This window comes from Molothrus aeneus, chromosome 1, assembly GCF_037042795.1.
Source record: "Molothrus aeneus isolate 106 chromosome 1, BPBGC_Maene_1.0, whole genome shotgun sequence".
Lineage (NCBI taxonomy): Eukaryota > Metazoa > Chordata > Aves > Passeriformes > Icteridae > Molothrus > Molothrus aeneus.
The window spans coordinates 63,315,500-63,329,522 of NC_089646.1; the positions used below are offsets into that span (position 1 = coordinate 63,315,500).

The 14,023-nt window shown below is 42.9% G+C and overlaps 1 protein-coding gene across 1 annotated transcript; it reads left to right on the plus strand.

The window, feature by feature from the left end:
* Positions 1 to 842: 842 nt before the first annotated feature.
* On the plus strand, positions 843 to 13,727 carry CD83 (CD83 molecule). Its single transcript, XM_066545150.1, has 5 exons — positions 843 to 929; positions 1,062 to 1,192; positions 11,399 to 11,615; positions 11,724 to 11,827; positions 13,569 to 13,727. The coding sequence occupies exons 1-5, from the start codon at positions 887 to 889 to the stop codon at positions 13,725 to 13,727; spliced, it is 654 nt and encodes a 217-aa protein (XP_066401247.1). The 5' UTR covers positions 843 to 886.
* Positions 13,728 to 14,023: the final 296 nt, after the last annotated feature.

A 14,023-nucleotide genomic window follows, 5' to 3' on the forward strand; every position in this document is an offset into this window, starting at 1 on the left:
TCTGTAATCGACCTTGGACTTCCTCAAGAATTCTCAAGGGGTAAACAGCTCTCACAGATCACAGGGAAAGGATTTCCCCTCCCCCTCCAGATATCTAGAGGGGATGTCCAAATGGTTGGTTCCTCTTCTGGGAGCTGCCTTGACTATTTCCAAGATGAAATTTTCCAGCATATAATTTGTAAAGTTATGTCACTCAAAATGCCTTTTTTTGCCTAGAAAATGAGAAAATATGCTAAGAAGAGATAATGTTCTACCTCATGTGTGCCTGCCTGCAGAGTTAAATGTGTAGCTCTACTGAAACACAGTTTGTTTGGCTCAGCCATGCTGATAATTCCTGTTTCGCCCTTAGCCCCAAGTCAAAGTGTTTCTGTGGTGCTGTGACCTGAGGTCTTAAATGTGATTTCAGAAATGTCACATCGTAAGGTCAACCTTTGCACTGACACTGTGCTGTTAGAACTGCAGAGAGAAGGCTGAGAGGGGATTTTGGGCCGGCAAGCCCTTTCCCCTGACATTTTGTCACTCAAGAGAGATTCATTGAGTGCTGGTTTTGATGGCCTTCACACCAACCCACAGCGCCCCTCAGTCAAACCTAACTCTGTTCAGATCAGTACAGAGGGGGAGAAAAAGGTGAAAAAAGGGAGATGAGTTTCTATCACTGCAAGTGTTTGCAGAAATGGGAGTGACCTCACAGATTTAAGGGGAGGAGCCTTGGTTCATACATGTAGGGATTTTCCCTATGACGAAATCCTCAAGATAAGTCTGGGGGATTCCCCAGTCTGCCTTCAGAAATATCACTCCAGAAGCAGTCCCAGCTTCACTCTGATCTCACAGTCCATCCTGCAGAGAGGCACGCTGTTGCTGCTCTGTCATCTGAAGCATAAAAGCCATGTCTTTGGGAGTCTGTGCTCTGCTCATCATCCTGTGCAACGGTAAGTGGGCAGTCCTGCAATTTTCCTTCTGGTCTTTCATGTTTGTTTTGTGGGGAGATGTTTTGGGAAGGAAGGCAGGAAGGATTGTGTAAGCAATCTCTTTTAAAGGTGATGTGTACCTGTGCTTTGCAGTTTGGTGCTTGATCCGTGGGACTTCTGTGATGATCCCAGATGTTGCTGTGAGGTGTGCTGAGGACGTGGTGCTGCCCTGTAAAGCTCTTCAGGACTCCTCAATCTCCTACCAGACAGTGTCTTGGTATAAAGTAAGAAAAAAGTCTAAGTTATTTGAGCAGTCTGCTTTGCTTTCCTACCTGATACTGGCTTGTCTTGTACAAAATGAGTTGTTTTCTGCAGAGGAATCCTCCCATTAGTGCAGCAGAGAGAAGGCAGCACTGCAAATCTTTGAGCTGACCATGGGAACAGGCCTTTTCTGTGTCATTGGAGATAGGCTATTTGAGCATGATTCCCTGAATTGCTCTTGGCCTGCTTTCTATCTAATTATTGCTGGCTTCTGTGGATCAAAACTCAGGTGATGCCCCATGTACAACCTGCCAAATACTACTCCAAAGAGGAGTCTTCCAGGATTTTCTTCAAAGCAAAAAAATGGTATTTAAGCCTCGCAACATCAATGATGTTGCTCTTGTTTAATCCCCTGAAAACAGGAGATGATTTTTTCTTTGAAATAGAAGAACTGAAAAAGTACTTGCTATTCTTTAGGAAGATTTGACTAGTGGGGTGGGCATGAGGGCAGGGTGTGAGCAGAAGGCAGATGGAGAGCTAGAAATTCCGAGTTATCTCTTTGCAGTCATGAAGTAAAAATTGCATCTTGGCTGCTCTGATTCAGAGTTTCTCTCTCCAGAGCAGGAGAGCCCTGCTGTGTACAGGAGGGGTTACAGGAATCAATCAGCTAATGGGTAGAAACGTCCCACTCAACATTATCAAGATGAAATTTCTAAGAGAGGTAGAATTGCCCAGTGGTGGAACAGGCAGCTGTTGACTGTACGGCACTGTAAATCTGCACCTCAGTGCAGAGCTTCAGCTTATGGTGTGAGCCAAATTGATGGGGGAAAAAAGGAAGGTTTTGTTCTCCTCCATTCCCCACTCCCAGCCATACGCTCCTGCTGCTTATCATGGGCCACTCCTGGTGGTCCACTTCTTACCTGTTATGTCAACTCTCTTGATTGTTATAATAGTGGAAAAATCAAACTGTGAATAAACATTTTGTGGGTTACAGAGCTGAATTACTTTCCCATGTGATAGTAGAGCAATGGAAGAGAAGAGGAAAAAAAACTTATTTATGGGTGTTGAAAACCGTTAATTTATCTCTGCCGGAACCTGAAGCCACAGCCTTGGCTTCTTAGCAGTTCGGTCAGATACTCATTTCCTACAGTTACCAACAAACAGTGTTTGCCATTAGATACAGCTTCCGAGGTTGAAACTTGCAATGCATCTGATTTTCATTGCTGGTACAACAGTGAGCATCTGCCTACAGACAACTCCACCTCACAAGAGCTGTTGGGAACATCTGACTGCCAACCCACCAAGTGCAGCATCTTTTTCCAAACTGTTGAACAAAGCGCAGGTGGTAAACAGAGAGGAGAGAATAATGCTTTTGCTTGAATTTTACTATGGGATTTGGAATATGAATCAGCTTATTCTTTTTTGTTTTCTGCCTCAAAAACTGGATAAGGATCTATATTTTCCAACCAGATATGTGCAAATTATTGAAGGCTCCCTTTCTCCCAGTATCTGGGAAGGGCGGAGAGCTCATGGAAGGCAAACCATGCCGTCTGGTGGACCTGGAAGAGTTGAGAAGTCGTAGGGGGTCAGGAGGAATAAACAGAGAGGCTGATGGGACCCCAGAATAGTCTCCCTCATAGCAGTGTTGGAAGTCAACAAAAACAAAAACAGGCTGAAGTGTGGGGATACTCCAGAAGCATGTGCTTCTCCAAGTTCAGTGGGAGCTGGGAGGGCCAAGCAGCAGACAGCAGCCAAAAGCCATTCCCTGATGAAGAAGTATAAGGAAAGCCTATAAACCCAATTCTGTGTTGCCTTGTAGCTCTTTGCAGTTCCACCTGGGCACAAAATGACTGCACATGCACAGGAGGGTGGTATTTGATGATGCCTTTTGTGGGGGCCCTCTCTGGTGCTGCTTTCCCTTGCATCTGTCATGCTGTCACAGTCTAGACTGCCACTGCATGTCCCCTGCCCTGTCCCTATAATCCTCACTCCCTCCATGGTCTCCTTGCTCTTCCTGCTTCAGCTGCTTGGCTCAGGAAAAGACTGGTTTTCCAGTGTCCAGCATGACAGAACCTCACACTTATTTTCTCTGCTGACACAACCAGTAGCAAAAGTCTGGCTATTGTCAGCTCTTGCCACAGTCCTCAGGGGCTGATGGCACCAACCATCTGTGGATGGCAGTCTTCTGTTTGCTTATCCATGAGAGAGGTGGGAAGTAGCGACAGGCAGGCGGTGACGCCAGCCCAAGCCACAGTTGCAGCCATATTAGGAAAAGCAGAGCTCCAAATCTAAAAAGCCTGACTCTCCATGGGGAAAAGCAATCTAGGCTCTGTGTGTTGTGCTGAACAAGAAATACCTCTACTTATGGGGTTAGCTAAATAGGCAGCAGCTTGAAGATCTTTCTCCTCCCCTCTCTACACTTTGGCTCTGTGCTGTTGTCCCCACTCAACACTGCAAAGGAGGGTGAGGGAATGGTGGAGTGAGGCTGGGCTACCCAACACAGGTAATTACTCTGTTATTTAAAAACAACTACTGAAGGATTAATCAATAAACACCACATATAACCCCAAAGGACTAATTAAAAGGTAATTCCAACAAATTGTATGAAATTTCAAGCTGTAAAGTTCAAGCAGCTGTTAGGTGAAATCTTTTGTATGAGGTCACTTTGAACTGTGAAGTAAATGCAAGCAATTAACCTTTGCTTCTGCTGCTTTAAAAAAATGATGGTGGCAATGTTATGGTGCTGCTTGTGCAGCTGTTTGCCCAGGGTGAATGTTCTGTGAGCAAACCACTCCCTCCCACGGGCACCTCTGTGTGCTCAGACCAAATAAGGGCCAGTTTGTTACAATCTGTTAAAAAAAAAAAGGTTGTATTTTAAAAGTATTTGCTGTATAGAGAAGTAATTTTATAATGGCGTTAATATTCTGATGTCAAAATCCAACTGGGTGTAAAAAAAGGTTTCCATTCTATTCCTTTGCTTTTGCTAATGTCTCATACTGCAAAAAAAAGGCATGGATGTGTTTGACCTCCTGTGCATCAAGGATTATTGTAGCTAATTATCCTCATGCAGGAAGTCACCTGTGTAAGTAGATCTGTGCAGAATCAGGACCACAGTCAGTCAGCTCAGACAAAATGATTTTTACTTAAAAATATATGAAGTAGGCTGGCTGAACACACTGGGGAGAAGGTAGAGCACCAAGTCCTCTTCCAGCCTGGTGCAGCTCTCCTTCCATTCAGTATGAGGCCATGGAAAAGAATACATAATTATGATAGTCTTAAAGTGTGGTATGTGTATTAGGAGTGCTGGGCAACCTGCAAGTCATAAACCCATATATGAGCAGTGTGGAAGTTTGCCAGCTGAGGACTGAAAACTAGGTCTTTTTAGCCTAAGCACTGGGAATTGTCTATGGAAGTGCTGGTTTGAATCTCTACAGCCCACCTACTAGACAAGAATCTGAGTAATGAAACTTTACTTACCTTTCTGCCTTGTAGGGTATTGAACGCTGAACAGTTTCTCTTTGTGAAGTACACTGAAAATGAGAACCACTTCACAGATCCTCATAATTATCACTTTATATCCAGTTTGAAAATCAAGTTTAAACACACACAAATGAAGTCCCAGTAGATATTACACTATTTTCTTCATGTGAAAGCCAGAAGAATCTTAATCTAAAATAAGTCTTGAGGACAAGGAAAGAAAGCTGTGCTTCAGTGGAGAGAAATCTGTCAACTTTATTGCACTTCCTTGAAAAATATAAAATTGTGGCAGAATAAGAGGAGGAAGTCATATTACGAAATAAGAATAAACAGTTTAGACATATAATATTGACTGCACCTTCCTTCAAAGGAAACTACTTTTGCTAAAAGAGCATAGCTGTGATATATTAGCTTAGATAAATATTTGCTAAATTGCTTCAGCCGGATTTCTAACCTATGCAGAGAAATGCAGTCCAGTGCTTCTCAGACATGTATTCATCCCCAAGTAGCTTCATCACGTTAATGATTTAGACAGGAAGGGACCAGCTGAAATGATTTCATGACCAAAACAATGCTTTTGTCTGGCATGAGCTAAGGCTGGATGCCCTTAGCTAAAAAAAAAAATCAAACCAAGCCAAATCAACTAAACAATAGTTTAGTTGTTTAGTCTATGTGAGTGAGTCAAAGGGCTTTTCCAGCTGGCTCATGTGTCACAGATAGTTCCTTCACTGTTGTTTTGGGGTTGGGTTTTGGATTTTCTTTCCTCATCTCCCCCCTGCTCCCCCCCTTTTTTTACAGCACAGAACACTCAGACTTCACTCACATGTGCCCACAATTTATGTCTGTTATTTTCAAATTTAACTTTGGTATCTCTACATGACATTGTATAGGAACCATATGGATGCACCATTAGCACTAATCAAATGTGGAAGCATTTTTTTTTGTGTTGAAAAACACACCTATTAAGCAGTTTCAGCTCAGTTGTGTTTCATTATATGTTGGCTATTGGGCATTGCCAGAATTCCATATATTTTGCTTCAGAAAATAAATTCCTTCTGGCCTTATGTAGATTTCTAGCTCTCTATAACAGTCAGAAATTTCAACTTGGCCATTATGCCTGGTATGATTTTAAACAAAAACATTTTTGCAATTATCTCACCCTTACCAAAAATAATCTGATGTTAATATATTCCACCTTTAAACTGACATCAGTTTTGGAACTCAAAAATTTTTGCTGAAATAAAAGTTTTCTTTACGGGAAAAGTGGTTTATATTGGCACTTTGATTTACCTGGAAGACAGTGTACCACTTTAGTGTGGGAAAAGTTTGATGAGAAAAGTTATTTAATGAGAGCAGAGAATGAGTTAGTGTGAGAACTGCTCACTTACGCATGTTCATGATAAATATTAATTGATTAATTGGGTGCAAGCATTACAGCAGGGGTGAATTGCCATTTTTAGGGTACTGCCATATAATGCTGAAGCAGTTTTCAAAACAATAGCTAAAACCTAGCCAGCTAGAACTGAGCAAAATGCTCCTCCTCATTCTGCCACCTTGTTTTTTGTTCTCTGAAAAAGAAACATTTGCTGAAGAGCACTTAAATTTTGGGGGCCCAATCATTCTACCTATTTCTCATAATTCATACAGTCAGAGAACAGAAATATATCAGCTCAGCTGTATTTTCAATCAAATATATCCCAATTCAATATCCACTGTTCTTACCAAAAAGCTCCAGGCTAGGAGAAACTTAATAGGATTCAGTCAATTGATTAGAGAACATCTGTGGGCAAATCACAACCCCTTTAGACCACGTGTTTCCAAGATTTAGAGAACTAGAATAATTTTCAATTAAACTCACTAAAACCTGACAACTAGAGCTGTGTCCTCAAGGCTGTGTCCAGTTTAGTCCTGCGTATCTCAAAGGGTGGAAATTCCACACCCTCTCTGGGCAGCCCATTCCAGTGTTCAACCACCCCTACAGTAAAAAGGGGTTTTCTTTTGCTTAAGAGGAATTTCCTAATTTCAGCTCGTGCCCATTACCTCTTTTCTTGTCTCTGAAGGCCACTGAGAAGAGTCTGCCTTCAGTTTCTCTAGCCCTCTGTTAATCAGGTTAAATCAATACTGATAAGATGATCCTGAGCCTGGTCTCTTCCAGGCTGAACTATCTCTTCCACCTTCTGCTCATGTCAGGTTCTCCAAGATATTATCCATCTTTGTGCCCCTTCACTGGACTCCCTTGGATCTGTCTTGCCCTGTGAGCCCAGCACTGAACCCAGCATTCCAGGGTGTGTCTCAGCAGGGACTGAACAGAGGCTAAGGATCACCTCACTTCAGCATCTGCTGAAGATATTCTGCCATGTGATTTCTGAAAGTCTGCCACAGACGTTGCTGAAGGACAGTTATATATGACATTAAATATAAACTCACATTTCTGCTTTTTTTTTTTCATTTTCTTAATGGCTAGTTTTATGCAGATAAGCAGAATTATGCCACCAAGTCCATGTTCACCAGGAAAATTCTAGGGGAATTAACTCCCAGCAGATTGCATGCTAACAAGGCCCGTTTTGTGAAGATTGATTTAGTAGAATTTTCTACCTGTCCCCACACAAGTCATCATTTGCCTTTTGAATGTTGGTAAAGACATTAGCAGTAAACATGGGAGCAGGAATATGCTCCTTTTCTCCTCCATTTGGAGGTGGGGAGCAGGGGAAGCTGGCATGCTGCAGTTTGCTCAGCAGTGAGGTGTAAGGGACATGAAACACAAATGAAACGTGAGAAGAAAAGATTTCTTTTCGCTGATTAAAGAAAAGGATGGTCCCTACACAAGTGGATTGCTGTCTCCGGCAGTGCTTGCTTTGATCCTGCTAAGCTTGTGTGGAATTAATTAGGTAAAACCCCCAGCATTTACCTTGGGCTGTGGTATCACCTGGAGGACACTTGGCATGAATTAGAGCTGGTTTATCATAGAAGCTTGAGCAGCAAAATTATCTGTCCAGTGAGAGAGTCTGCCAAGTAATTCACAGGAGGTGGCGAGCAAAGTGGCATTTTTGTAATTTTAATTAGGTTTGGGGTGGGAAAGAGGTTATCTTGAATAGAGCAAGAGGCAGAACAATGACCTTACTGAACATCTCATGGACTTCCTTTTATACAGCTGGGATATGAGGATGCACTCTGCAAATTTGCTCAGATGTTTACTCGCTATGTAGAGAATTTAAAAAGGGAGGGGGCGTTTTGTTTTGTTTTGTTTTGTTTTTTTTTTCTATAAAGATAACAGGAGATAAGATTGCTGTGGAAAAAGTCTTGGTTCAGGCATCAGAGAAAAGGTTGCTGTGAGCTCTGAGTAGGGGTGGATGCACTGCCTGCAGAGGCTGGAAAAATGCCACCAGATGTCTCTGCAGCCTAAAAAATGTTGGGATGCTGCTGGGCACACAGCACGCCTGCAGACTGCCTTGCCTCCTGCCCTCGCCCTTCAGTAAAGAGGAGATTTAATGGAGGAAGAAAGGCGTGCAAACCCTGAGCTAAACCCACACATGACCCCTTCCTCCTCCTCCTCCTCCCCAAACTCAAGAACTCAAGGTTCACAACGCCCATGTGGGTCACCAGTGGTTTCTCAGCAAGTGAGGGAGCCAGATGAGGCCACAAAGTAACTTTTTCTTCTTGTTTTGGGGAAAAGCATGTTGTTAGTGCAGTTTCATGACACTGCTTTGCCTTACACAGAGCACGTCTAAGGCAAAATTCTGACAGTCTTGTCTGCAGGGACACCATCATTGTGCTTGCAACAGCAGCCAAGCACCTTGGAGGCTTTGGAGGCAATAATCAATCCTATCCCTCACTGTTCCCATGAAATAGGGAACTTCAGTCATTTACCCAAAATCTCACTTGGCATAAGTGCAGGGTCAGGCATGGGATGCATGGACTTAATTGAGTTCTACCCTTTAGGAGCAGTGCTGATTGCAATTGCATACAGAAAGATCAAAGTGTTTTCTCATTCCCAGATCTCAACCACAAGAATCACACCACCATTTACCACCCAAGACACCAATTATATATGCTGCCAGTAAATGAAAGGAAGAAACAAAACCAAAAATCCCTAAACAAATCTAATTTTTTGTGTGTAGCTCAGACCTCCTATCTGCAATTTAGGGCAATGCAAAGGGTAGCCAGGCTGGTTCCCTTTATTGCCCTGTGGGCAGTTTTAAATTTCACTGAGGAAGGGGGTGGTAAGGGAAGGGAGAGTGGCAAAAATTAGATCTGAGGGAGGTCAACTATATCCACTTAGCTGCTATTGACCTAGTTGTAACCAGAGCTGAGGCCAGCCTGGGTATTGGAATTCCTCTGGCCACATCTCTGACAATGTGCAAGGCCTGAAAATACCTAAATCCCTGTAGCACAGGGAATCCCTGGGGCCTGAAAAGCACCATACATACTGCTTGTCTTGTAGCTGCTTAGGGTGGAGTGTAGTAAGAAAGAGAAGCTGGGGTAAATTTACTAGGGGATTAAGGGGAAGATTCTTCCCTCTTTCTGGGTAAAGTGTGGAAAGCCCCAGGAAATTACTGCTCTGTGTTTCAGTTGATGCACTGAAAACCCCAAAACCTTTCTGAGAAAGAATCTTTACAATTAAGGAAATTTTGTGCTTTAGTCTCATTCCTCAGTTCCTGAAAAGTTCCCCAATTTGCAGCTTGTTTTACACCATTTAGGCTACAAAAATAGCAATGTTGAAGGGAGTATCAGACCCTTGCTTCTCTCCAGACTCTCGAGTGTGCTTTCCTCCTGCAAACACATGAAAGGGAAACCAGATACTCCTAGCCTCAGTATGAGAAAGTTGTGTTAATTTTAATAACTTACAGTGTAACTGTTATACCCCGATGCAGTAGCTGTGCTGATAGAAAGTAAGCACCAACATATGACCCAAAAATGTGTCTATTAAAATAAAATAATAATAATAAAAAGCCTTGGCTTACATTAGTTATACATTTGGCTGAAATGCTGAGCCTTGGACTTATGAGCTGGCTCTAGCTCTGCTGGTCCACAGAAAGATTGAATTCATTACTTGGGAAGCCTTTATGGAGGGCATGCTGCCTCAAATCCCAGGGAGCAACTTGGATGAATAAGAATGGACACAGGCTAATTCAAACCCTTCTTCCACCTTTCAAATCAACTTAGTGATTTCTCTCTTCTTTGTGGTTCCCAGCCAATTGTCATTTTCAGTGCATCCTATCGCCCTGCAGTACGAACTGTTCTGGGAATACACTTCATTCCTCCAGCAGCCTCTCAGCAACACCAACGAATGTAGCTCTTCTGGTTACAATTAAGAAATTCAACATACAAATGCTCCCCAAGTGCATGAGAACCTGCTTGTGACCTTCACACAATCTGAAGGAGTCAAAGCAATTTTTTGTTCCTTGGTTCCCGTCATGAGAGGAAGGGAGGGAAGTGGGGGGGGGGGGAAACCTCCATTCCTCCAGAGAGGCAGGATGGTTTCAGGGGTCAGCTACATAGAAACTGGCACAGGAAAGTGCAGTTTCCAGGGCTGCATTCCCACAGAGAACTCTGGGCTGCGGAGCCACTGGGAGGATGCCAGTGCTTGGCAGAGCCCTCGTGCAGTGGCACACTTGCTGGGTGAGCAGGTTTAATTGTCACCACTGCACGGCAGAAGGTGTGCTGGCAGGGCAGGCACAGGCAGCAGTGGAGCCTACCTGCCTGCTGCCATGCTCTCCTGAGCACCTCTGGTCCCCAGGGCCACCGCTAAGCACCTGGGTAGGGCTGTCTCTTGCTCTGCTCTGGTCTCTGTCTCTTGCCTCTGCTCCATCCCCATGGACTGTGTCTCTTGGTCTGAACTCCTCTGGGGCCTCTGCATGGGCCCACTGAGAGCAAACTCTACCCCTGCCATCTGTCATGTTGCTGTCCATGTGTGAGGGGGTACCAGTCGCTGGTTTTTCTGGGTCTGGATTGAAGGCACTTGAGACAGTAATTAGTGTTCGGACTCAGTGTTTATTATTTCTTATCAGTAAAACAGTCTCATTACTGTGAGTTTGGCAGCTTTTCATTAGCAAGGCACAAAATGGCTAACAGACTCTTGTCACAAGGTCTTTTAAGACTAAACTATCCAATTAAGAATTGACACCTAGATTATTTTCCCTTTTAACCCAATAACTGATCCCAAAGAGCCTGCAATGTGGACTTTTCTGCTCAATTACAAAATGCCACCCAAACCCATGAAAAGGAAGGAAGAAGAAGCATGAAGGAGAAACTCAGGACGACACCCTGTGCTCTCCATCTTGCTTCCATCCACAACATACTAAAAATCCCAAAACCTAAATTTCTCACCAAGTGATACACCTACACTACTCTCTATAATCTATTTCACACTTTTGGGGATTCTAGTTTATCTTGAAGTCTAGGAAACTTTCTCCATGAATGAGGGTCAAAGTCAGTGCTCCCCTGGGGCTCAGGCCACCCCAGAGCAGACAGAGAAATATTCCTGGTGCCCTGGGTTTCCACACAGGTGAGGCAGCTTAAGAAGTTATTACAGAATAGTTCTGTAATTCCTATTTATAGAGTCCATTTAAGCAAAACCCCATATACTGTTGGATTGCAAGCATGAACATATTAAATGGATTTGTTCTTGTGCTCCCTCCTGCCTCTCCTCAGGCTCTGCATTTTCAGCCATAAGCCGTCTTTAAAATTTTCTTTACCCTAAAACTGAGGATGACACTGTTGCTCAAGAAGAGAAATATATTTGTGTTTTCCAGATGGCTGGAAACAGTGAAGGAATAGCATGGGAAGTCCTTGATATGGAATCTCATTTTCCTCAAGAAGCTGGGGGGTCCTTGGAGCTCTCCAATGACACCTCCTTTTCACTGAGGATCAGAAATGTGACCGGCCGAAGCAGTGGGACGTACAAGTGCACTCTGGGGGAGCAGAACGGAGAACGCAACCTGAGCAGCACAGTCACATTAAAAGTAACAGGTACAGTGCAGAACTTTGACTGTCCCATGCTCCATGTCAGCAAGGTAGCAGTTTTAAAATATTTTACAAACACCAGATCAATATAACCCATATTGCTTTACATTTTAGGTTGCCCTGGAATAGAAGAGGACAAACTAAAAAAATACAAAGGCGAGCTCTTCATGCTGACTTGCCTTGGGATTTTTTACTTGCTGCTCATCTTCTTTACCTGTGTAAGTAATTCTCTTTCTCATAAGCAAAGCAACAATACCAACCAAAATACCCCTACTCATTTTCTCTGCTAGCACTGCTTAAGCACAGCTGGTCTGAATTTGGTGTCCATACTTAATTTATGATTAAACTCAGGTACACAAGGATAGAGTTCCAAAGAGAGCGAACTGCACTCTTATCTAACTCTGTTTAAACTCAAACTATCAGCTATTTTCCTGCACTCTCACTGCTCATTTCTGCTTCCAGTTACTCTGTGTAAACTACTTATCAGTTTAAGGGCATGGCAATAGGTCTTCTGGTTTAGTACCTGGGAACAGCATTTGTCCAAGATGGAGGCACAGACCTCTGGGAGCCCTTCCCCACCTGTGGAATTACTTCCTGTGGTGGCATGATGGACATGTCCAAGTCCACCAACTTTTTGCCTCAGTTTCCACACTGGTAAATTGGTGTCAACCCCATTTCAGATGAGCATTTTTGTGAAGTCGCATCTTTCTTGTTGAACAGACATTTTTAAAATACATGGCGAAAAATCTCATTGGGGAGTTTATCCATACCTTTCCTGCTGGGTGGTAGTTCTGGGAAAGGAAGGGAGAGGAGGTTCTTGGGAAGCTCAATCCACAGAAGAAAAACTATGCTTTGGGTGCAGTGGCAGTGAAGTCACCTGGCTCAGAGGTAGCAGGAATCTTGGGTACCAGTACAGTGCATCACTGGCTGCATTTGTAATAAAAACCAAACCAGAACCAGCCCCAGCATTTTGGGAGGTCAGATTTAACTTTTGCTGCCTGTTTCATACTTGCCTCCTTGTTTTGCTCCTCAGCAGATGAATCATAACTGTTGATCAGAGTGTATCTAATTAGCTGTGCTAAATGTAGCTTTCCATGTATCTTCAGGGAGCAATTAAATTTATGCCTGTCTCTTTTTTAGATTGACAATTCTGCCAGTAATTTGTGCCATTCAGACGAAAGTTTGATGAGACAAATCTTGTAGGAATTTGTTAGGATGGAAGCATGAAAGCAAGGATATCACTCAGAAGAGACAGATGCCTCACATTCTTCTCGGTGTCCTGAAAGAATTTCAGATCTCTACAGAAATCTCTCCTCCCCTTACAAAAAAAAAACAGTCCCAGTTTTGGTGGTGCAGTTATAAAAAGCAGAGCTGTGTAGTGAAGATAATCGCTCTGGTGGAATTACGTGTATCTTACTTTTGGGTGAGGCCCCGTCTCAGATATCAACCTAGCTTTCATCAAAATTTAATGTTGACCTGATCTCACAAGTGAGGTTCATTATTTAAAATGCCTGTTAAGTTCTTACAGGTTGCCTTGTCCTCTTTAGTGAAGATTGTGCCTTATCTCCACTAAACTCAATATTCACTTTAGAACTCGTGAATTGGCAGGACTGGAGCTTTACTTTGACAATTTGATGAAAATATTTCAGGCACTTGCTTGCGTTGAAGGCAGGTGGAAAGGCACTTGAAATAGCTTGATGCAAGGCCTGTTGAGATGAAAATGTGAATGAAATATAAATTTTCTTTTTTGACTGAGGCTTTTGTACTACAAAGTTAATTGATTTAGCAAGAAACAGCAGCTTTTATTGGTACTGGGTGCTTCCAGTGACAAACAAATGGGAAAGGTGTAATGAGCTAGGGTTAGCAAAGAGAAAAAGGAACACCTTCAAAAGTTTTTTTTTTAATTGTCTTTCATAGGAATTCTCAGTTTTAAGCTTTCCTTTGTGTTTTCTCTTTTAGACATGTCTAAGAAAAGAGAGTATGTCTCCCAATTACCAAAAAACCAGACCGGATATGAAGCACATGCTTACCCTCATCAATGTACGTGAAATAACAACTTTCCAGCATTTAAACAGTGACAGCACTTGCAAAAATGAGCTCACTTCAAGTTCTGTGTAAGCTGACGTTGATGGCACTGTGGACTCTTCAGTAAACACAAGCTGGATGGCTGAGTGGTATGGAGAGGAAATAAATGATAATATTTATTGTCTCTTCAGAGATTATATGAGGATAATATGGTCTCTTCAGAACAGCCTGAAAGTACAGGTACCTTGTCGTGGTCTGCTTGTGCTGGACAAGCCTTCGACAAGCACTTATGCACTACGGTAACTTCTGAGAGTTAGTCAGCTAAAAAATACTTTTACAGCTACACAACATGATACAATGCTGTTATGAGGTTGGTATCAACTTTATTT